We start from the raw sequence: 24,953 nt of genomic DNA on the forward strand, positions 1-24,953 counted from the left end.
GGCCATATTTAAATATATAAGGCTCCTTTTACATTTATTGACATAAGCCAGCTACAGCAGAGTAACACCAATACTTGTGCTATACCAGGGAAATGGAAGAGGGATTAATTTCCATTTAATATCTTAATTTCTTGAGGGAAAGGCAGGACTGACTGGTACATCTTGGCAGCACGAAAATGAGAGGGGTTGGATTTGTGTCCTCACAATTTACAGTGTGCCCTGGGACAATTAGAAAAGCAAAGAGAAGCAGAGCTGTTACTGCTAGCTGTTGCCAGCAGAAACTGCTACTCTGCCTTTAGAGGTTTGTTCTTGTTCTTCACTGCTTTTGCTATCTGTTTGCCGGCTTCCTCCTCTGTGCAGTAAATTAAAAGGAAAAGGGAGGGAGAGACATGGCAGTTCACTCCCCCAACAATCACTTTCTCCTCAACAGCCAGAGCGTGCCCTGTTTATCTGATGCCATCCCAGCCTCTGCTCAGACATTGTAGGCCTTCTTTAATTGGGCATGGGGATTATCAGAAACCACATTTTCATTTTCGAGAAACGGGGAAATGAGGTTCTGTTAAAACTGGGAAGGATAGTTGAAATATTGATACATTCGGCAGATGTGAAAATTTTCACAATTCAAACCAGAAGTGCCAAGATATAAATGTTTATTTGGGTAAATGAAGCTTATGAAACCTTGCAAAATTAATTCCTGCAAAACAAATTCAAACCATTGCAAAGTGGTTTCTTCCCATTCAGATGTCTACTTCAACCTCTCCTGATTTTTCAGCTGAACACCTTGTTAAAACAGATTCTTTTTGAAAAAAAAAGTTAGTTGATTGACTTTCTAAATACAGATTAAATGAAGCTACATTTTTTACAGGAAGTGTTTGTGCACAGACTTTTTGACAGGTGTTATTTCCAAGATTTAGTCGCTTTTGTCTTCTGTATTTGTTGTTGTAATAAATGCCCGCTTGCTTCAACTTTTATATTACAGCAGTATTGTATTTTGCAAGAGTATTTTATTTAAAAGAACAGTGAGGAAGGATTGTGGTAGACATTAGAGCTGGGAGATGCAGAGATCTTGAAGAACAATCCGTGATCTCTTATTGCAGAGCATGAATATTTAGTTAATTATCATAGAATCACAGTATTATTAAATTAGGAAAGGATGTTGGGAGGTCACCAAGTCCAACGTCCTGCTCAAAGCAGAGCCAACACTGAGTTCATGTCAGGTTTCCTAGGTCTTTGTCCAATCAGATCTTGAACGCTTCCAAGCATGGATGAAAATTCCACAACCTATATTTCACACTAAACCAAAATAATTTTACCAAGTGAGAAAACATGATTCACTTAATCTTCCATTACTCCTTTCTTATCAGTGTGAATGAGGAATTGATGAACTGGTGTGGTTTTGACCTGGTAGTTCTCTCTCTACCTTATCTATAAATCAGCTTGTAGATTGCTGGAAACCAGACCTCACTTTCCCTCTTAAGAGGAATGCATGGAGTATTCATTTCCAAGCTAAGCACTTAATTATGGTTTATCAGGAGCTTCACTGCAAACTAAGCAAATACCAAATTGTTAGTAAACAGTTCAGATTTAGACTAATGCAATCAGTCTACTTCAAAAGAGTTTTTAAGTCTCTCAATGGCTTGCACAGGATTTGGATCTGGTCTGTTGTGCATGGTTTTAAAATATAAATTTTTCACGTTTAGGATAATGAATTGTATTATTAGTATGCAGAGAAACAATAGTAGAAACATAAAGCTGAGAGATGCTTTGGGATGTTCTCTCACTTGTCCCTGGACAGGATCACCCATGAAATCCTGATATATGTTTATGTATACTTTTCTGAAAGTCTTCCAATGGTTGAGAGCCTTCCCAGGTACTCTATTTCAATGCCTCACAGTTAGAAAGAGCCAGCCTAGTTAAGTCCAGTACTCTGGACTCATTACCTGTGGATCTGCAAAAACAAACTGTGCCCTTCATGCAGGGTTTTCTACATATTTGCAAATCATTAATGTGTCTTTTTGTGGGAGCAAACATGACTGGTTCTTCAGTCTTTAAACAGAAGTCATGTTTCAGAGACCTTAAATTAATTTTTCTCCTCTCCAGTCTTCCCTGAATTACTGCTCTCAGCCTGGACCCAGGTGAGGCTTTACCCGTGCTGAAACCTTATTTGGTTTAAATTCCAGGTATCCATAAGGGTTTACATTTAAACGGTATCCTTTTCCTGTTATCTACCTTGCTGCCAGTCGGCAGTCGGAAATTATCTAGACAGTGAATATGCAATTGAGATTCAAAAGTAAATAAAAGGAATTTGGAAAACCTCAGTGAAATGAAATAAAAATCTGTGGTGGGTGATCCTCCAACACCTGTCACATGGTTCACTGGTAACCATCACACAGGACCTGAGACTCCACTCCAAGATCACCACAAAGACCAAGCAAGCATGCCCTCTTACAGTATTTGCCTTTATCACATCTGTTTACACTGCATCTCCCACGGGGAGGGGGCGGAAGATTGAACTGGTATCAGTAATAAAGACTGAACCACAGTAACAATGCCTTAGTTATGGTGCTGAAGGAGGAGTTTGGTTTTGGCTGGTCTTCCAGACTTTTGGGAATGTAATATTGAGTAGTGTGCTAGACAGGAAAGGGGCACAGACACAGTTCACTAGATATTTCTGTTTTCTTTTTCACTATCTAACTGCTCTTATTCTGGTATGTTAGGGTTCAGTACCTTCTTTCCAAGCAGCCAGTTTATCAAAAAACTGGACATAAATGCCACATATTATAGCCACAGCTTTAAAACTAGTACTTTGGGAGCAGGCTCTCAAAGCAGGGCTATCTGGATCCCCTCTACTCACATACAGCTCTCTGAATTACTTGCCTCTCTGATAAATGGTTTAAGTCCATGATATGCACAGCTTATTCAGAATTTCCAAAACAGAGTGCAGTGGGTATTTTCTGATGTTTCAGACTATTAAACAGGTTACATTTCCAGAGGTAAAATGGATGTGACAAAATTACAGCCCACCACACTTTTGTTACGAGATTTCTGCAAGTCTTCATAATAAAAGTAGAAATTATCTGGGAAAACATATCCAGCTAATCTCAGAAACTCTGAGAAAACTTGGCAGGACTAAGTTCAAGCATATGAGGAAAAAAAAACCCTGCAATAAATTCTGTAGTATATTTGATATCACGGAGTTGTCAAAGTGGCTCCACGTGTTAAAAAATAATTTAAAAAATCTTAGCCAATTCCATATAATCTAAAATAATTTTATGCAGGTTCTGAGTGGAAAAATATGAATAAATGAAAAGAGTGTGTTGTGCATAAACAAGACTTTTGAGAGCCTCAAATTGTTCCGGTATGTCATAATGTGAAAGTTTAGTATGTGCATAGGTATTTACAGAACAAACACCAAAGAATTACAGTTTCTTATAGAGATATATTTAGGTGAAGAAATATACACTATACCAAATGGGTTAATGTATCAAAATGTATTTCAAAGCTAGAGAACCAAGGGGCTGTATATATATAAATTTGTTTCCTGGAGTGCCGCATGCAGTTTGAAAACAATTACATATAGCAGAGATTAACAGCGTTTTCCTCCCTGCAATACAGGTTTTCTCTCAGTGCTGGTCTTACTAAAATCAGTGCTACTGCATCAGAGATGAGATTAGCTGTCATTTCCTTTTATTATGTATCCCATATTTTCATCTTTACCTTTATAAGAGGAATACTAATTTTGGTGATTCAAATACTGCTTTATTCATACCAGGGATTCCACTGTCAGGCCCATAATAACTCTCTAAGCCAACAGAATTGAAGCATAAACAGGAGAGACCCATACAGTACCACATCAAGTGCTAGCAAGTATACTCCGATCAAAAACTATGGTGGAACCTGTAAAATTGAGCCATACAGGGTTTCAGATTCCTGAGAGACTTGGGAAGTTGACCCCTCATTCTATAACTGAATAACGATACTGATATTTCACTCAGATCAATGAAGAAAAGATGTGTTTATTTGGAAGTCATCACCCAATATCCAAAAGACTACGGTAAAATGTAGCAACTGTCAAAAATTATTATTTTCTGAGTGAATTTTAAGATTTTTCAAAGTCTACGATCTCTTTTAATTTCAGAGGTCTCTGAAACATCATCTTCCACTTAAAAAGAAAAATAGACTTTAAGATGGTTTTGTTTGTTTTGCTTTTTTTAAAAAAATAAGATCTCCAAGTTACAAAACAGAAAAGTAAGATCGTTCTATCTTTGTAAAGGTGGCAGCTTGTTCTTCATTACCATCTTAGCCAGCCTTTGGTACCTGAAGAAAGCACAAACGTGGGCCCTTTCAATATTGCAGACATTTGAGATCCTTGCACAACCATAAGGCACAAGACAAATCAGATTAATGTTTCAGGCATAGGAGTCACTGCAATCTTGCAGCCAAACAGTTGCCTGCTGAGCCAACTCTACTGCCAGAGATCCACTACATCTGACCACAGGGAGGGACAGCTTCAGGGCAGCATGATCTGGCAGACCAAGCTATGGACTAAGAAGAAAGAACTAAACTCAGCTTGACACTGATTTCTTCCACATCCTGCATGAAACCACAAAAGCAAATCTATGCAAACTCAAGCAGCCACAGTAATTACCTATTGCTCCCATTGACTTGAATATGTCTTGTCAAGGTACTTTAGTCTAACTAAAGGTCTGCTTCACAGATCACTATTGGCCATGGAAAGATTCCCACTGTCGGCCTCATTAATACAGACCACGCCATACATTTCATTCACAGATTTAAAAATGCAGTGCAAAATGAGGCTAATATTGTTTCCCATTATGTGTACATCTGTGGTAGTATGTCTGTACTTCTGTGAGCATGCACATGCATTTTCCTCTATGAGTATACTGTAAAATTGGGAAATACGCTGTGCAACAGTTCTGTACCTCCCAGGAACTGGACTAAAGAGTTGCAGTGCAGCAAGAATTTGACTGCAGAACAGTGATATTTGTCCGTTGGTTGATTGGGTGGGGTTTTTTTTGCCACTAAGTCTCCATGATGTGAGTGTTCCTTGCCCGTGTAGAAATTTACAGGAATTGTCAGGAAGATTTTTTCAGAGAGCTTGGCACTGGCACAGGGATCAGAGCAGTGTTCTTGTTTAGTGTTCAGAAATACATGGCTGGAGCCATGTATTTTTTGAGTGACTAGGCCTGCACATATTTTCACAAAAGGATTTGACAGCACTTGAATAAAGTTAGGACAGGGACACCAGTAGATGGAACTGGTGGTTGGCAGAAACACAAGATAGAGCAGTTTGGAAACTCTGAATACAGAGATGCTTTGCTGGAGCTCTGAGCTTGGACCTCTACAAGTGCAAACTTTGTTGCTGCCTTTGCTGTTAATCCATTACTGCCCAAATTAACAAGAGGAATGCCATATGCAATAAATGAGGTCTAGGATCTGTGTCAATATATTTCCTTTCCAAAGAAGATTTTGAACCATGGCAAAGGTTCAACCACTCAGCAACTTCTTATAACCTGAACTAGGTGTTTTATTTATAAATGTCCACATATACTGTATCTAATACCATACCCCCATTATCTGTACTTCCTGAATATTAAAACTCTATGATAGGTCTGAGTTTAGGGCGATGACATCACGGAAAGGTAGTAATGTCAATAACATTCCTATACTGTAAAGGAGCAAGATTCATGTTGTATAGGCCATGCATAGTACAAACAATCCCACTGTTTATATTTTGTAGGATTTAAAAATATAGACTACAGTGATAATGGGTGAAAAGAGACAATGTAACATTTTTTAAAAGGTCTTCTACGAGTTTCTATATCTGTTAGATAAATAAATGTCATAAAGAATCATATATCTTAACTGTTATTGGCCTAGAGCTCACAGTTATTTGTCCTGGCAAGGGAAAGAAAACCCATGGTTATCATGTATATGTAAGATGTACACTGGCACAGTACCTTCAAGTACATAAGTAAACAAAATTTTGAAAAATCTATATACATATATATTTATAAATCATGCAACTAACCCCTATTAAACCAGAGAGGTACTCTCATTCCTCACTCTTCCTTGCTATTTAAAGAGAAATATTTTGTATATTTGATAGCACTGTCAATGATAATTTCAGAACATCACTATATTAAGTGTAAGAGCACTGCTTTTAACTGTTATTCTCTAGACATTTTTCAGTTCATTCAAGTCAGTGAGAGCTCTGTATGTGAAAGAACATCAGAGAAGTATGAGTAAGATATTATCATCTAAGCCACTGAAACTCAAGAATTAGTTCAGAGAAAATGTAGGTACGCTATAAATATGATACTAAAGATAAAAAGCTCTGTGTTTTTTATAGACATAATAACTGCAACAAAGTTTTTGCAAATGTAGGCAAATTGGAAATGATGAATTGCAGTCACAACATTGCTTTTATTTCTGGTAGTTTCTAAAACAGAAAATACACTTTCTATCACTATAGATCACACAAACTATGTACTGCAATAATAGAAGTTTGCTAAATCCCACTTCAATTTCCAAACAGATAATTTTGGTCAGGATATTGGACAAACTGCAGATATCTGAGGTACTCAAATACTAAAGCTGGCCTTTTTTAGTTTATAATTAATTAATATCCTGGAATGTGATCATCACTTAAGATATAAATCTGAACATATATATGTATTTTCATCAGTATGGTATACCATCAACTTTTACAGAAACAGAAAAAGTTGCCCTTACAGTGTTTATAACAAGCAGAATTAATGGAGGATATAAAGTCTCAAAGTTGTTACACAATTTATTTGTTATGCAGGAAAAACTCCATAAAACACCCCATTTCAAAATCTGTTTCTTATTAGGCAGTTACATAAAAAGAAAATAAAAATACTGTATGATTTACTGATAGGCATCTTGTCCAAATCAGATTAGTTTATCTCTTTTCTCTATCCAAATTTAAATACTTTAAAAATGCATGACTACAGGCCTTTTTTGGTAGGATTTGGAAAACAACTTTCATTTTTGACAGCACTTGCAAAACTAAGCATCAAAATCTAAGCTATTAAGTAGTGCATATAATGTACAAATTAAGAAATCGGTTATCATCAAAAGCAGTGATAACAAACTGGGTCTTTCTGCAAAGGCCCGATCCTGCCCTTGGTGCTCTCTTCTTGTGCACAATGTTTTCAATATTCTGAACATAACTTATGCACACAGGGTCATCCCCTGTAGATCTGTCCTCAAATTTAGAGAACAGAAGGGAAGTGGTCAAGTTTATGTGAATGCTTGTCTGCTCTTTTTCAAAGAATCTCTTACATACTGACTAGACCATAAAACACTTGCTTTAAGAACTCATTTCATATCACCTGTTCCTTAAGTAACATAAACTTTGATCTATAGAAAGAGACACGTGCAGACACAGCAAAAGGCACTGATGAGATCTGTTCTCGGATGCCATACGCCCAGGTGGTCATGCGTGCACAAGGAGATGAAAAGCACAAGAGGACAGCCATGAGAAGGATTGGGGAATATAGAGTCCATCTACTTTTTGCGAGGAGACCAAGAAAACCTGGCTCAGTTAGTCCTACAGAATGAATGCTGAGAGAGGATATGATTGCAGTCTATTAATACATCCTGAGATAAACACCAGGGAGGGAGAAGAGCTATTTCAGTAGAGGACAATGTTGGCAGGAGAACAAATGACTTTAAAGTGGCCATGAGTTACACTTATGCTGGAAACTGGGAGATTTCTAATTAGGAGAGAACTGAGGTTCTGGTACAACTTCTCACATCAGCAGTAGAGAGGGCAAAATACTGAAATACTTCCCAGCTAAAACTTGATCAGTTTTCCAAAGGGGCTGTATGATATGGCTGCCTGTAACTGTAGAAGACCACGTGCAGTGAGCAAGCAGATGCCTCCCAGTCCAGTGTTCCTTCACTCATTACTCACTAGCTCACAGGCCAGCCACAGAGTACACTCTGTAGGAAGTCTTTCAATTTCCTGGTTCACAGAGAAATTAAAGACATTACTAGTGAAATCTTAAAAAAAATTACATTGGATGTGCAATATAAGTGAATTAATCTTCCTACAGGACCCTTAATTTGTTTGCATCTCCTGGATTTCTATGGGTATGTCTTCAATTTACATTAACTGCTCCTTAATCCCTAGTGCCTCAAACTGTAAAAATACCCATGAAATAAACAATGCATTCCTGCTCCAACACTGACACATTCACTAGGGACCATCTGTGCGAGCTGCAGCTTGCACATATTGATCATCAAGAGACCCATTGCATTCATTTGGTTTCTTACGCAGCACAGCACAGCCATCTCCCCCATCTTAGCACTCTTTCACTCTGCTGCATATTTAGTAGTTGTAGTGTTAATCCCCTGGTTAAGTAATGTATGGTCCTGTCTCTGTGTTTTGTGGTAACATACTAAACTAGGTACATTAAACACAGAAGTATACAGATCAGAGTATTTTTGATCACCTAGCAAAGAAAATTTCATAGTTTTTTTTCCTAAAGAAAACTGCCTTAACCTATATTGAAATAATATAAAGTATAAATGTTTTCAAGTGCCACACCCAAGACTGCATACGTACTTTGATTCCACAGCTTTCGTTAGAATTAATGAAAGATATACAGCTAAAGCCCATGAAGAAAACAGTATAGTCTACACATAACAGCAGGAGGAAAACACTCAGTTAAAGCTCATCTGACATTAGACTTGATTTCATGCTGACTTTGCAAATATGGCAGATGCTTTTCTGCCCGTGTTTTGGCTTATATACGTCTAACATCCTTAACTGCGAATTAACTGTAGTTAATTTTATGCAGATTAATTCTGCTGAAAGTCACACATTAAGAGGGTAGGAGGTTAAAACTGTAGTGAAGCGGATGCCGGTAACGTCCACATCTGTATATCTAGAATATTGGCAGCACTTTAATTTCCTTGGGACTATATAGAATATTGTTGGAGCTGTGAAAGTCTAAGCCAGCAACACGACTGCATCCAGCTGAAACTTGAGAGGATGGAGAAACCTCGCACACTGTGCCTTGGAGCCTCAGGAAAAAAACCTGCCGATTGGTGAGTGGTTTTAGTGCACACTGGTTTATACCTCTTTTCTAAGAAAATAAATATTGCCAGCTCTGCCTCTACAAAAAAGTACTAGGAGTCCAAAACCATCACATCTTGCCAAGTATAGCAAACCTCTTCTACGATACAAAAGACAGATATACTTGGAGCTTGTGTTACTGCAACACTGATTCAAAGTTCTCACCCAGGGTAACACTTCTCCTTTATCATATGTAACTTGTTATATTTTTATTAAGCGCCATTGCCAAACTGTGCACTGCTTGAAAATGTATTTTACACAATCTCTGTGATAGAAAATTACATGTAGCCATTTTTAAGGTTTCCAGAATCTACTTATTCATGTGCCTAGATTAGTATCTTTTGTAATGCTTATCAGAGAAATGAAGTAGCATATTTTTTTCCATTGGCATTGTGATAAAGGATAAATTAAAAAAATACATGGCTAGCTTGGTACTTTCAAGATATTTCTTCAATGTTACTCACTCTAAAGAAGTATTTCAGTCAAATTTTGTGTTATTAAATCAAGGAATGGGGAACATTTTCACAAATACTTTTCCAGAATATTGTATATTTCTTACCTGTGGGCAGTCTTTGATGTAGTGTCCCTTGTTAAAGCAGAGGTGGCACAGGTAATTAGGAGGTGGCCTCTTGCTGGGTTTTCTGGCTTCTGAAGAAAGGGATAGGTCAGAGAAATGCTCAGTGAGGGAGCTTAACCCATCCACAATGTTATTGAGAGAGCCATAAGGTGATGCACTCTTGTACAGACTGCTGCTCAGAGCCTGCAAAAGAAAAGAAAAGAGTCACATGGAACACTACTGTATTAAGGACTGTTCTGAGACCGATCAGAGTAGGGGGACGATAAAAATAGCAGGAAAAAATGTTTTGGGTTTGTTTGTTTGTTTGTTTTATTAAGAACATTGCTGCATCTTTGAGGAGAGCAATTAATAAAGAGGTTTCACGAAGGCAGTGCAATGGAGCTGGTCACCCCACTGCTGAGAAAACGACTGAGCTTGCTATGGTTCACTTAGCCCAACCCTTCTACTAAGGAAAGATTGCTTTCTTGTGTTTGTTCATACCACATTCATGGTACAGTTAGAATATGCAGGCAAAAAGCTGAAAGAACAACCCATAAAAGGGAATGTTTTTGGGTCCAAACCTACTTATACAAACAATACTGAATTCAGGGAAAGGAAAAGAACACGAGGAAAAATATAAAGTAATTTGTAATTTCCAATCTGGTTAATGAGACAGTGAACACAGAGTCCCATCTTCAAACAATAACAAGAAACATTCAGATCTACATCTGTCTTGGATTTTCTAAGAGGAAACCTGCTGTGATTTAAACATTTCCTGATAAACAGTAAACACCTAGTTTTTGTACTTCACCTCAATAGGATCTTCATTCTCTCAATCTGCAAATCAAAATCAGGAGCTCCTAATCTGCCATTCAGTTGTTTTAGAACAGCAGGAAACCCATAATCACCTAAATAGCTAATCTCCCTAATGGAGATAACAAGGATTCATTCGCAGTGTGTTAAGGCTCCAAAGAAACTGTGTAGTAGGAGTTTAAAAAGTTTAAATAACTTAAAAAAACAACCAACCAACAAAACAAAACAAAACAAAACAAAAACATAAAAACCCAACATGGTAATGAATCACTGTAGAAACAGGACCAATTATTGACAGTCCTCTCCACCCTGAATTGATGAGACATATTTCACAGGGTGTTTCTATGTTAGGTCTGATATACCCTACAGTAATGCTATGTTAATGTGTTCATGTAATTCTCCTGGCATCAGAGAATTACTGCTGGCTTATGGGAAAGTGAGGTAAGAAGACATCCAATCTGTGCCTCTGTGGAGACCTTGTTTTTCAGTGCTGTTAAATCCAAATATTTCAGTGGAATCTTTTTATGTCATATATGTTTTCATGTTTATATATGTTATATGTACATGGAAAGCATGCATTGAAATTCATTTAGAGACTTTGAGAAGTAAATCTGAAATGGAATCACATTTATCTCAGAGATCTCAAACATTCAGGATGTCCGTACAGTGAGTGCATTTTCTGGGTGACAGTCACATACCGAAAGAATCATATTGAAGCTCTGGGCACAATTACCTGGACAAGTCCCAGGTATCAGTGAATCTCATCCCACTGCAGAAGGCGTATACTGCGAATAAAAATTCAGCCTAAGTGGCAGGCCACCACCGTACAGATAATCTGCTTCACGCACCCTCGCTGTAGTCAAACACAATGTGCTGAGGTCCACTCTTACAAAGCTGAAACTGGTGCACAGCAGCAGGATCAATTCAAAGGGCCACAGACTAGAGTCTGGTCTCATGGCAGACATTACACATGTCCTGGCACTGAAGAGCCCATCATTTTACCCTCAGCACAGCATAGTTCTGTGCTGGTGCAAAATGTTCTGGCTGCTGAGAGGAGAATCGGCCACTTTGTTTCAGGGGTTAAACCCATATGTTTCAAAAAGAAAAGCTAGTTCAAATACTAACAAAAAGGTTTTAGATGCTTTAGCCATCAGGCAACCAAAGATACCTCCAACGGTCACTGGAATTTATTTTCTAGGATTTATTGGACACTACTGGAATGAGGAATTCTTGGCATCAAATTGTTAAAAGGAAGGGGAAGTGTTATGGATGCCAAAATAGTATTAATTAAGGGTCTTCAAGAAGTTCTTGTCTCCCCAGGAGCCACTTTCTCTTATGTACACTTGGAATAATACAAAACCATTCTTTTTAAGAGCCCTTCTTGCCAAGAGATTCTTAAAGTACTTCACATGCATTACCCCCATCAGTAACTTCGCAAATTCCTTATTATCTGATTTTTATAGAAGGGTAGATGTATAGACACACAGAATGTGTGAAATCCTAAATTCTTTGCCCATTACTGAAATCTGGAACATCCTCTGGGGATGTAGAATATATAACTCCTGCTCATCAGGAGGCTGTTATTTCTGCCCCCATGACCACACCAGTGACAGAACGAAGCATACCTACCTGCTGCCTTCAATGGCCTTTAAATTGGACATACGGCTCGCAGTGGTGACTATCTTCTTTTCTATAGATCCTTTACATTGACCTATTACCCCCATTACAAGGGAGCAATTGGGCACTATGACTAGGTATTAGTTCACTCCTCCACCAGCATGAAGTTTCAGGTCAATAGAGAAACTTAAGGGTTGCAATGACCACAGTTTTGACCACTCTGTCAGCAAACCTTTACAAAGTTTTCTTTGTTTCAACCATGGCAGCCAGAAACCTTGTTGAAGGCCAGGATCCCATCAGACTACAGGCTGTACTGACACTAAATCATAATCTTATCAGCCACCAACAGCTCTGTGGCTGAAGCATGACACATGGCTCTGAAAGTGGCCACCTGGTTCAGCTGACAGGGCATTTGTGCGATCTGTGCCAAAGCTGGACATACCAAAACATCCAGTCTACACATGCTACCTTGAAACACTTCCCTATAATCATCTTGAGGCCTGATGTTAAAAAAGGAAAAGACACAAATATAACATCCCAGAAGATGACAGTAAAGGAGATGGATGTTGCCAATGTCACTGGTGCTTCCAAGAACAATTAATTCATTAAGGAAAATTTTTAGACTATTCCAAGATGCAGCCCATCCCTCCTGATATAGAGTCAGGCAAACCACTTCAGCAGTTCCCACCAATGTGACCTGGAAAATGGTCTTAAATCAGTTTAACTCTGAGTCAATGTGAAAAACACATCAATCTGGCACTTGAAAGATGCTATAAAGAGCACCAGCACAAACAGCGCTACATCCTGTTGCTAGCTGTGGAAATCTCCAGTTCTTCAGAAGGAGATGAGGAAAAAAGCCATTCCAAAAAAACAAGTTATATAATAAGGGTGGTGGTGGGAAAATTCATCCTGGCCCCTGGAATCAAATAGTGAAAGCTCAGGAACTCATAATGAATGTGGAGAAAGCAAATGGTGATTTAGTCCATTTTGATTTTGTAAAAAACAAGGGGTGAATTAATATTGCTTAGATACATTAAGCAGGGTGATTTTATTGTCTGGGGAACTTAATTGAGCAAATCGGCAATTCAGCCCTTACAAAGTGTTTGCATTGCTGCAAAGGAGATTTTTAAGAAGCGTTTTGGACAAAAATTTTGAATTAGCTTCACACTCAAAGGGAATGTCCAGGGCATGATCAGAGTGACAAGGAAAATGCTGATGGTCTCAGACAGATAACAGTAGAAAGGTAAATAAAGAGGAAGAGAGAAATGCATTCTGACTAATTCTGGTCTCAAGTGTATTGGTACACATCTGGGAGGTGGCAGGGAGACGAGCTCTGATGAATTCCACCAAAAGCAATGACTGCTTTGTGTTCACACTGTGCCACCAGCAAAGCCAACCTCTTTCTTTAAAAAGCAGACAACAAATAGTACCTTTCAAATGGAGCCTCATTTTGAGCTGTAACAGGACTGAAAGGATTTGGCAGTGAAAGGGTTAGTGTTCTCTAGAAGCCAAAAGACCACACTGCATGTCCTAATTACAAGGCTCATCAGGCCAGCTGCAATGAATTCAGGATTTCCTTATCTTGCTGTACTGGGAGGATGGGGACCTGAGGGTAAAACTTAGAAACTGGCTTGGTGGGAAGTTTGAGCTGATAATGTAAGTTTGTTTGTTTGTTTGTTTTTAATTCTGATGAAACTTGTTAACTTAGCTGAATGTGAACCAAACTGAAAATCTGACGTCGGCTTTCCAAAGGTAACCTTTCTACTTAGGAGGTTTTTAAACTTTATCTGTTGGTGGTGTTGGGAAGTAAGGTTTCCTGTGTTATTTGTTTGCTAAATGTTTCCAGTTAAAGAGCATGTAATCTGTAAAACTGCAGTGTATTCCTTTGTGAAAGAGGCAGCTCTTGTCTTTTCTAGCTTCCTTACTCTGATTTCCAACTGGTAACATGTGAGTGACTCAAGAGTTCCAGCATCTAACTCACCTCTAAGAAATTCCTAGTGAAGTGAATGATATGGTAAATGCTTGATTCCCCTGGCTGGTCCCTGCCTTTCAGAGACAGTTTTGGGATTGATGTGACAAGAGGTTAGACAACAAAACACTGAAACAGAATTTATCTCTTCATCTTCTTTTTTTAGCAATGGTATAATGTTGAAAATAAAGACAATGGTACTGTTAGGAATATCACAGAATGGTTTTGGAAGGGACCTTAAAGACCATCTAGTTCCAGCCCCCCTGCCATGGGCAGGGACACCTTCCACCAGACCAGGTTCCTCAAAGCCCCGTCCAACCTGGCCTTGAACCCTTCCAGGGAGGGGGCAGCCACAGCTTCTCTGGGCAAGCTGTGCCAGCGCCTCACCACCCTCGCAGGAAAGAATTAAATATTTGAACAAATAGGTGGCAAGTCTTACTTTCCAAGACATTTAATTCTGACCAAAGGTGATAGGTAAACATATCTTTCAGAATAGTTAATATTAATAAACAATAGCAACATGTTTATGTAGGAATGGCACCTTGTTATTAGGATTTACAGGAGTTAAGAAGCAAAGCTTTTAGGCACGGGACTGGAAATGCAGAGGCATATCTGGAAAATTCAGTTTGTGGCTGCTGGGCCCTTAATGCAACAATTAAGGGATACAGATCTACCTATAACCTGAAGCTAGAGGGACTTGTGCTGGTTGAAGTGGTTGATAGGCTGCATCTGACCAGTACATTTGTTTGGTGACCTTGGGGTTGTTTGGGGTTTTTTTATTTTAAAAACTATACTGTAGAAAACAACTTCCACCCCTTCCCTCCCCCCCCAAAAAAGAAGCAAACACAAAACCACAAACCCTGCACTAGTACCCCTACATACTAGTTAAAATGGAGGAAAGAAATACTTGAAATGGCCAAATGAGCATGAAGAAAATGCAGCTTCTTGACCTTTTTGAAGTCACTTGCTGTTCAAGTGCAACAGCTAAAACCGGATAGGAGAGGCCATATAATGCTCCCAAACAGTTGGATTCTGTGCATAGTATCCTTAGTCACATATGTCCTTCTTGGTTCCTGCTAGTTAAGGGAGTTAACATTGAAGTTGGCAGAGGTGACTACTCCACCTTAGCAGGATAATTTCCTTTGGATGTGGCACCATTATTGTGACTGTTCCACCTGAAATCCAGTGGGCAAAAAAACCCACAACAGTCCAATACTAAAAAATTCTTCTCTGTTTACAGCTGTTTAAAAGTATCTCTAAAGGATTTGTGAAAGAACCTGCTCAAGCTATAAGTTAGTATGATTTGCGCTAGTGGTTCTCTCTGTGATTGTTTAATTGCACATACTGAAGTGAGGTCCTGTAGCATTTCAGTATTCCTATAATGTAGTCCTGTCATCAATTTTTCCACTGCATGAAATAGTCTGTAATTGAAAAGCAATGAGCAAAGAATGTTTGACTTATTTTTGCTTTAGTATGTTGCCAACCTAATAAAGTAAACAAAAGTAAGGCAGTCTTAACTTCCAGATTTAAGTTTAAGTCAGCAGGCACCATGGCTGTTTGAAGTTTGTTGGAAAAAGGAGTTGGCTTGCCCTGTCATCCATGTGGAAAAAGTAAGGTTTTTCATATACCATAAATTATAAACCTTCTACAGTCTGTGAAGCACGTATGATGGTAACCAGACTAGCCATGCTAATTATTAGCCCTGTAACAAAATGTCAAAAGTTGCTTAAGTTATCAGCTTGGATTTTCATGAAGATAGGAACTAAGTACATCCCTGTGCTCTGTCATGGATAAAACAGTAGGACAGACGAGTCATTGCCCTCACTCAGTTGCTATTTTCATGTCAGAGAGGAAAACCTGAAGCTACCCAAACAGTTATTCAGTGGCTTGTATGTGCTAATATACAAAACTTAACCTGAGGGCCTATATCTGTCTTCTCCGCTAGTACCCCAAGGCTTGCTTCTGACAAGGGATATATCTGTGGGGCCATGCAACATGTGTTGAAGTACAAGTTGCACCTGAAGATGATCATGTATGAAAAGCACTTCAAATCTGTGACTTTTCTATGCTTCAGCTCTTTGTAAGTGGTCAAAACAGTTCCCTGTTTTTGTCCCCAAAGAAAACGTCCAATACAGATTCAACGTTTATAGCCAACCCAAGAGCCTTCTGAAAATAGAGGGATTAAATGAAAATACTGTTATAAATTTAGTTGTATTAATTTGAGCCAGAAGAAATATAGAAGTTTAATTACCAAGGCTGAACTGGAAAACTTCAAAAACTGCTCCTGTAGGGGTTATGTCTGCTTTAGCTCCTCTGATAAATTATAGATAGTTTTACAGAAAACAGTTTAAAAATTTACTCAGTAACATCTTAACATTGGACAACTGCAAGCAAATCTCATCACTCAGTAAAGAAAATGTTTGCCTGGAGGAATTAAAAAAGACCTGGGCTTCTGTTTCCTTCTGAAGTCAATATTTAGGTTGGCTGTCAAAAAATCTGGTCTTTCGGCAGACTTTAGTAAAATGTGAATTACTCAAGCTCCTCATCTAAAAACACAGATTAATGTAGGTTAGACAAGTAAACCTTAATTAATACATTCCTGGCTAGTTAGATTAGTCAATTATACCTTAATTCATCCTTCTGTAGGGTGTTTTAGATAAACACGTGCTTATACTAAACTGCTAACACTAATGCCTACTTCTAAATGTTTTCAGATAGAAGGCACTAGGACTTTCCTTTTACAGAAACAGTATCTTAAGGAGACAACTATGAAAGTGGCATGACTTGCCAGTAGTTGTGAAGTGAGTCAGTGGTAGGGCAATGAATCTTTAATCCAATGGATAGATTTGTCTAATCCAGTTATTCCAGAACTGACAGCTCTGCTGGTTGTGGTTTCTCAGGTTGTAACTGCTCATCACTGCTGAGACTCTGCAAAACAGCAAGTGGGTGCAACATATCACTCTGTGCACGACTGGTGTACCTCCAGCTCGTGGCAAGGTTGAAGAGCAGTGTATGCCACCATCTTACCTTGCTTTAAATCCACTGATCTTTAACATTATGATCCAAAGCTTTCAGTGAGTTGCACAGACCTTGAGATATTAAAAAAGTGCTGCTCCCCATCTACTATACAGCAGTAGAGAAGTAACAAACCACTGAGAGTTAAAAAGTTTCTCAGTCACCATCTCCAGGCTTACTAAATCTCAGGTAGGCCTTTTAGCTCTCTGCTAGTACTATGATCCTCCTTATTTCAGCTTCAGGGAAAGGTTTTCTGTGGATGTCAGTGAGGACACTAATTTTACACAATGTATGGAGACCTCACAAAAAGCCTTTAATAGCAGATGTGGAAAGGTGGGAAAGGAGAGGATAGATTTCCTCTGGTCAGAGGTGCACAGTCTTGGAGGAACTTTCTAAATCTTGCACCAAGCTCTGCAGGGATCCTTTTCATCCACTGAATGCTAAACAACTGCCCACTTACGTTAAAGAGAAGCTCTAACACACGAGCACTATACTAGGGACAACGGAGACCATTCACGTTGCAAATTACTTTAACACATCCCCACAGGAGCTTTCATTTCTCGGCCTGTCCCTAGACTGCCTGCAGCTGAGTCTCCCCGGGGCTGCAGACTGCCAACCTCCCTGACCCTCTGCCAGGCACCTCAATCCCACTGCCTCCTCCTTATGTTGTCAAAAAACAAGCCTATTTTGTTGGGACAGGGTTCTTGGATGAGGAGGAGGTTATGAAGGTTGTATAGCATGAAGTGAGGGGAGAAACGGATGGACATGTTTTGACCCCTGCACTTTCTGTTAACATCTCTGTTTCCTGCAGGAAATCTTGTCTCAATCTGACCTGCAGTTTGAAAAACAAGAGTCGGGTTTCCTCTCATTTGGTGGGTCTTTTGACACTCCAAACATAAGAAAAATAACACCCAGAAATAGATATGTGCCTGTTCAAGACACACTTAGGAAAGCATTTACCTCCTGTGTAGCTCTTGCATGATGAAAGGTTTTGCTAAGAAATGTCCATTTTGGGTTAAATAGAACTTTAAGTCTGAGACAGTTTTGTTTATATCATTTACATTCAGTAATGCCTTCTTGGCACAGAAACCTCTGCAATGGCTGCCAAAGTTTAAAAGAGGCAAAGCTAAGGTCGCTGTCAGAGGTAGAAACAATACATCATCTTGCCCAGAACGGGCCCCTTGCAATGCGCTCAGGGCCTCAGTTCCTGCACTCATGGGAAGACAAAAACTTTTATTAAATTGAATATAGCGAGGAAAATAAATTATTTCCATGTTCTAAATGACAGGCTGGAATTTAATTTTGTGACTCCAGCTTTAAGATAGTTTTATCTACATTTAAAGCCACCCTCTTAATCAGTTGTGATACAGCATAGCTTGAAGTGGAATCTCAGCAAGTACACCTCAAACATAACAATCTGCTTCAGATAAATTATAAAATAACAGTTGTGTAATCTGATTTCCAAGTAGACGTAGGGATTTTTTTTTTCCAGGTTTGGTCTGTTAGAGGAATGAACATATTACTCTATTAATCTCAGTTGTAATGTATGTTGGAGAAAGGTAGTTATAAGAACACCTCTGTATTTCAAGGACCACTGATGCTCAAACCCTCTTAAGAGCTCTGACTAATCCCCCATTTTCAGGTTGCAATGCTGTACAATAGTTCCTTTGCTTTCCATTCAACCACAGGTATCCACGACCTTAATGATTACACACAAATAGTCGCCTAGCAGGCTGGATTAGTGTGAAGAAATATAGGCTCCGACTCCCCTGCTACAATTGCAACCAAATTTAGAAACCTGGAACCCCTAGGCTGGCAACAGAAACCTATGGGAGCAAGATGATCCCTTTAAAATGTTTGCTTGGTTGGCAGTTAGCTGGATGAGATGTAAATATAGATTTCCAGATTCCTGCGATCCTTCTAGGGTATTGCACTTGTGTTCATTCAAAAGAGACATCAAATCCTGCCGTGAGCAGGGAGTAGGTGTTGGTGGTCGTTTAATACAGCAGGAATGTATTTCTGCTTTGGATAGGAGAGCAGAAGTCCCAGACCATGAGGGTATTTGCTTATCTTCAAACTAAATCTGTAGAAACACACAATGTATTTCCTAAAATGCAGGTTTGGAAGACCATGCAGCAGCTCTCCTATCAGCAACAGTTGAAAGAGCTAAGAAAAAGGGCCTACCAAGATGCTCCTTAAAATTCCTCTTAGTCAAAGCATTGGGCTTGTATTTGCTTACACCAAAACACATGACAGAAAGTAATGGGCTAAGCTTGTGATATGTTAAAACTTAAAAACCACCAAAATTCCCAACAGCTGCGCTGGCCTGGCTAGACAATGAGGGACACAGACAAAGCCCAGGCCTCATAACCCTGCATTTATTCTGCTTTCCTCAAGTGAATCTGTCTATAATTTCAGGCTCTACTTTTAGTAGATCACAGATTGTTTGTAACATTTCTGAGAATAAAAACCAACCTGCGGGGAAAAAAAAGAAGTGATCTAAGTTGTGACACTTATGAAATACTGTCTGTCTGAATTATGTCAACATTACTGTAAGATTTGAACAGCTTTGTAAAACTTAATTGGTTCCTTTAATCCTTTATAACTTCTCTGGAACCCAGAGAGAACCTAAGTAAACTGCCACAAAGGAAAGACTTATATTCTTCCCTATTTAATTTTATCATTTCATTGTGGATTTCTAAAAGAGAAAGAAAGGCAATTCAGGGGAGTGGCAAAATGGGCATCAAGCTGCTGGCAGTTTTCCTGGGAAAAAGAAATTGAGGAGAGGTACAAATATGAACTGTTACATTTCATAAAACTATTCAGAAGCTTTAAGGTGACACCCAGTATCACTTTCTAGGCAACATTTATATGTATGCATCTAGTTTAGATAACAGAACACATTTGCTTTTGTTTCTATGCAAGTACATATTATCAGTATTGTATGATTTAGCTTTGTAATATCTGTGCTTGTACCTTTCTGCAACTGCACTGTGTTATTGTTTTTCATGCTTCTTAAAGTAGCATGGAAAAGATCCTCTGGTCTTAGATTTAAATATCACTTAAATCAGATGTCAGAGTCCTTTTATGGCACACTTAAGCTGAACTAGAAAACTTTCCTTTGCATTAAGCCTCACCTAGTGACTGCCAATAATGCGATCTTCTGTTCTGTTACCAGAGTAACAGGCCATTGATAAAAGTTATTTGTTATCTATCTTGTACAACTCCACAAAATCCCCCCCAAAAACAACAACAAAAAAGGGGGAGGGGTGGAAGAAAAGGGGGATTGAAGGGGGATTTTCTTTTGGATAAAGGCAGTTTTGTACACTTTTTGGTATTTCATACACTTCACCAATTAATATATTGGTTCAAGTCACACTTGATTGTCTGATCATTTGTGCAGTTCATTGGAGAACTTTTCTATTCTGAATAATCGAGTCTGTGCCTGCAGAGCAAAAGAGGAAGAGGTGAAAAATCATTACCCAAGACACAGTTACACCACCCCATCCTTGGGATGGAAGACACTGGTAAGCATATAAAATAACTGTAACTGAAAGCTGTCAGTATAAAATAGAATTGTGATAAGAATTCTGCATGCTTTGACCTCTACTTATAGGTTGGTTGTTTCTTTTTTCTATATATTGCCTGGTAAGTTTTCCAAGACATGGATGTATTTGTGAGACAGGAAGTGAATGCCATTGCTCCTCTCAACAAGGAGTTTGCATAAATACAAAGTTCCAATTGACTTGAAAGAGTTGGCAGTAATTTTCAGCTAATCAGGAGGAATACATATAATTGGTTTATCTTCTATTGCTTGCTTTTTTTTTTTTTTTTTCACACCTATCAAAAAGAAATCAATAGTACAGCAGAAAGCCCATATCTCTCTTCTGGAAGATTCTGATTTAAGTTCAGCAATTAATATTCTAGTTCTTGCCAGCTTTCCAAACAGGGTTCAGCCTTAGGTGTGATACTAAGTAGCTGCAGAAGACTATGGTGGATAATTCTTTTGTCCCCATGAACTAAAGCCCAGCTGTAAATCATGTTGGAACTAGTTAAAGCTAGATGTAGCACAGGTGTGCTGCAGAGCTACAGCAGCATTTGCTCCAGGGAGATAATGAAGCAACAAAAGAGAGACTGGTAGTTGGAGTAACTTCAACACACCTTCACTTCTTAATTCTGGTAGCTCTCTGCTGTTCTTACTCAGGTAAGGAAGCCTGAGTGAAAGCAACATAACTCTATTTAGAGTACTTCCTTAAGAACCAAATCTGGTTCTTGTGTATTCCCTTTTGCAATCAAATTGTTATTAGGTAATTCAGCCTCAGTGTGAATAAGAAGAAGATTATCTACTCTATGCAGTAGAGGACACTTAAATATCTCTATTTATTTATTTTAATTCTGGAGAGAAGTCTGAAGCTATACCTAGGGAATACAAATGGAAGAGTGTAATTGGTATGATAACTTGAGTTTTCCACTTCTTATACAAAATATAGATCTTATTTTCAGACTCCACTTCCTATAGTGCATTCACATATGTTTTTTTTCTTCCCTGGCAAAAAAAAAAGAGTGTTTTCCAAAAACAGAAGTAGCAAAGCAGGAGACCACTTCTGCAGAAATAAGAACAGGGAGCAAAAAAAGAATGCTTCTAGACCTAAACTGAAGTTTAAAGCACACGTCCAACTGGAAATTGAAATTCGGTAGCTGTTAGCTCAAATAGCTGTAATAGGATCTGAGACTTTGAGTCCAAAATAGAGAGTGGGCTGTGAAAACTGCATTTCATGTGCTAAGGCATCATCATCAAAAGGGCTCTAGATCTGGCTGTGTGGGAGGACAGAGGAGGCTGATGCCACCAAGATCCCCAAAAGCGTATTGTCTCCTGACTAACATAGATTCAGCTCCCTGGAATCTTTTACCAGGATGAACACAAGAATTGACATTTGACTTCTTGAGAAAAGGTTTGAAAGAAGTTGATTGGCACTTCAGGTAGCCACAAAATAACTGTAATGTACAATCATCCTGAGGCAAAGAGAACAAGTTCCTCCAACACAGGAACTGTCAAGCTATTGCCTTTTCAACAAAATTTCCAGAAGAGCTTACATGAAGAACAGTGAGAAAAATGAAGATGAGGAAATCAATCACTTAATCACTATTATTAGAGGATACATTCAGGTACCGCAGGCAACCTGTACACTGAACTACTCCATCAATAACTATGCTTAAGTAAGTGGAGATAATACGGTGATTGTTTAGTCTGCAAGTGAGAAGTAAGAAGTTCTGAGCACATTAAGCACTCCGTGGATCAGGAATAGGCTCTGTGTTAGAATAACTAACAAGGTTACACAAAACAAAGGGAATCAGAAATGTTTTAGAGCATGTGGCAATTTCTGCTAATCAGCATCTCTGCTGTATTTGCTCTAGGACTGCATTGGTTGTCTTAAAAGGTGTCTTGTTCTCTCTGTTAAATATTTTAATCATGCCTTTTCTCAAAGATATGACACTTTATTGGGTCAGTGGCCTCATCTTGTGTGGCAATCCCTCTATTCTTCTAACACTATGTGAGTGGTGAAACATGATTTGGTTTGTTTGGTTTTTGTTTGTTTTTTTTTTTTCCTTTTTTTAAATTTATAATCATCCTTCAAATTAACTAATCTAGGCTAAATAACAGATCTTTCTTCATCAAGTATCATGCTAGTGTGTATTCCTCTAATTCCATGAGACAGATGGAAAACAAGTTTGTCTGACACAAAATATATTTTCTGTAGAAATGCCAATTTCCTTCCATGCTTTTTTGTTCTTGACACTGTTTTATGGGTTTTTGTTGTTGTTGTTTTTATGTGAATGTCACTGTCATACAAACTTTTCTTCTTTGGAAAGCTGCCTGAGACAGTATCTATCCCAGTGCTGCAAACCTGCTTCTGTTTTATAGGGGTTTGAACATTATTTTCCACAGTGCATTGTCTGAACTTTATTTCCACAAATTTTCCTTTCTGAGTAATCTGCATTTTACTGTAGCTCATGTTCTCTCATTCCCAATTAGTTCCTGCCTCGCCTATAAGGATTGGATCTGGAAGTCTCTGAGTCAGAAACACGAACCACTTTCTGAAAAGAGTGATTATTTTCTGATCTAGTATATGCAGTTATTTGTGATTAAATAAGATCTGGTTTAGGTTGGGAAAGTGGCTGCCATAGAGGTTTCTGGAAGGAATTCCCCTCTTGGAAGGACACGCAGAGTATTGTACATGGGCAAAGAATTCATTAGGACACAAGTTCCTTCTTATGTGTAAATATTGGCTCGCACCAGAATTAGTACTCTACGTTCAATGAAACAAGTTCAAGGATTATAATATGGTAATTTCTAGTTACTGGTTGCTGAGTCTCCTTGACCGAAGTCAGCATTGATCTGGTAGGATGCCTACTGTGAGTACAGAAAAATACCATATGACTCTCTCAGGCCCTTACTCTAGGCTTCTCAATTATACCACTCAATGACACAAAGCCACAGTTACCTGGCTGTGTCTCAAACACATTAAATCCCATGTAACCAGCCCCACAACAAAACCTCAAATACTTGGCTCTGACGGATGGTGTTATAATGAGGGTGGAGCTCAGTTCAATAGCCAATTTAATGCATCTTAATGTTCTAACATGCTTTCGTTTCATATCTAGGACAATAAATGCTGCAGTAAAGTTTTATTTAAAGCAGGTCTGTTTTGCAAAATGAGTCTTGCATATGGAACAAAACACTCATTGTCGCTTTACTGTTTAAACCTTTATTATTGCTTTTTTTCCTGGTACAATGGGCTTTTATGCACCAAACAGCTGTGTTCATCATGTTTATTTAGAAGGCGTCCATTGTAGTGGAAAAAGTCTGGAGGACAGAAATCTTGGTGAAGCGCAAGACTACTCTGTGGGTGCTGGCACTTTTTTTTTTTTCCTGTCCAGTTCCTTTGGTCAGCATGCAAGTCACATACACAGGCACTGCCATGCAGACTACTTGCAAACCCTGTATAAGAGCAACTTTTTACAAGTGCTGTCTCTTATTCCAAGCATTCTCCTCCAGAAATTTTCAATTGCAAGGCAACATACAGGACGCGTGACAATTTTGCACTCTATGATCCTATGGTTTCTCAATCTGTTGCTATTTTGGCCCTCCATTAGGTCACTTTCCAAATATTGCGTACAGCTATGTGTCAATCATTGTCACAGCTCAGCTCCAGGCTAAGCCAATCCAGGACAAAACTGGGAGGAAAAAAAAAATGCCAACGAAAGCAAGCACTGTGTAGAAAACAGTCCACAGTTTAACTGTAGAAAGCTATGTGTTGTTTCAAAGATAGCATAAGCCCACTTGATGCAGAAGCAGCCTACAGTACTAATGCTCCCCAAAATAATTTTACGCAGTTGAAATACATAGTGCATACCCAATGGCATCTGCAAATAAACAGATGTTAGAATCTCAAGAATTAAGAGCATGACATTGTAGGAAACTCTTGGGTGACTCCTGCCAGAAGAGCAGTCTAGTTTCCAGTTTCTGGAAAGAACGGAGCACCTAACATATTGACAGAACTTCTTTTGAGCAACAGTATCTCTAACACCTAATCCTTTAAATGAAAGCTGCTGAATAAGCAGACAGCATTAGCCTGAGGAGCTAAAGGGTTCCCTACTTTCTTCGGGGTACGTTCAGCAGGACAGATACATTCCCAGGCCGTATGAGATAGCTGTGCCCCCTTCCTTCTTTTCAGGTTACCCTGTATTAACACATAGCTCAGGCCAAGATTGAAAACATAGAAGTGTCTCTATCAGCCACATAGTCAATGCTATTGTTGTCACAGGCTGGAAAATGAACTGGAACAAACTAA

General features: G+C 38.8%; 1 protein-coding gene across 1 annotated transcript in view; it reads right to left on the reverse strand.

Moving 5' to 3' along the window:
• ZCCHC24 (zinc finger CCHC-type containing 24) overlaps window positions 1-24,953 on the reverse strand; it is a 123,789-nt gene that overhangs the window by 96,229 nt on the left and 2,607 nt on the right. Inside the window, exon 2 of the mRNA XM_042807606.1 lies at window positions 9,690-9,890. Within this exon, the coding sequence (XP_042663540.1) occupies window positions 9,690-9,890 (201 nt within the window). The remainder of the gene's footprint in view (window positions 1-9,689; window positions 9,891-24,953) is intronic.

This window comes from Tyto alba, unplaced genomic scaffold, assembly GCF_018691265.1.
Source record: "Tyto alba isolate M040663 unplaced genomic scaffold, T.alba_DEE_v4.0 Super-Scaffold_1, whole genome shotgun sequence".
NCBI lineage: Eukaryota > Metazoa > Chordata > Aves > Strigiformes > Tytonidae > Tyto > Tyto alba.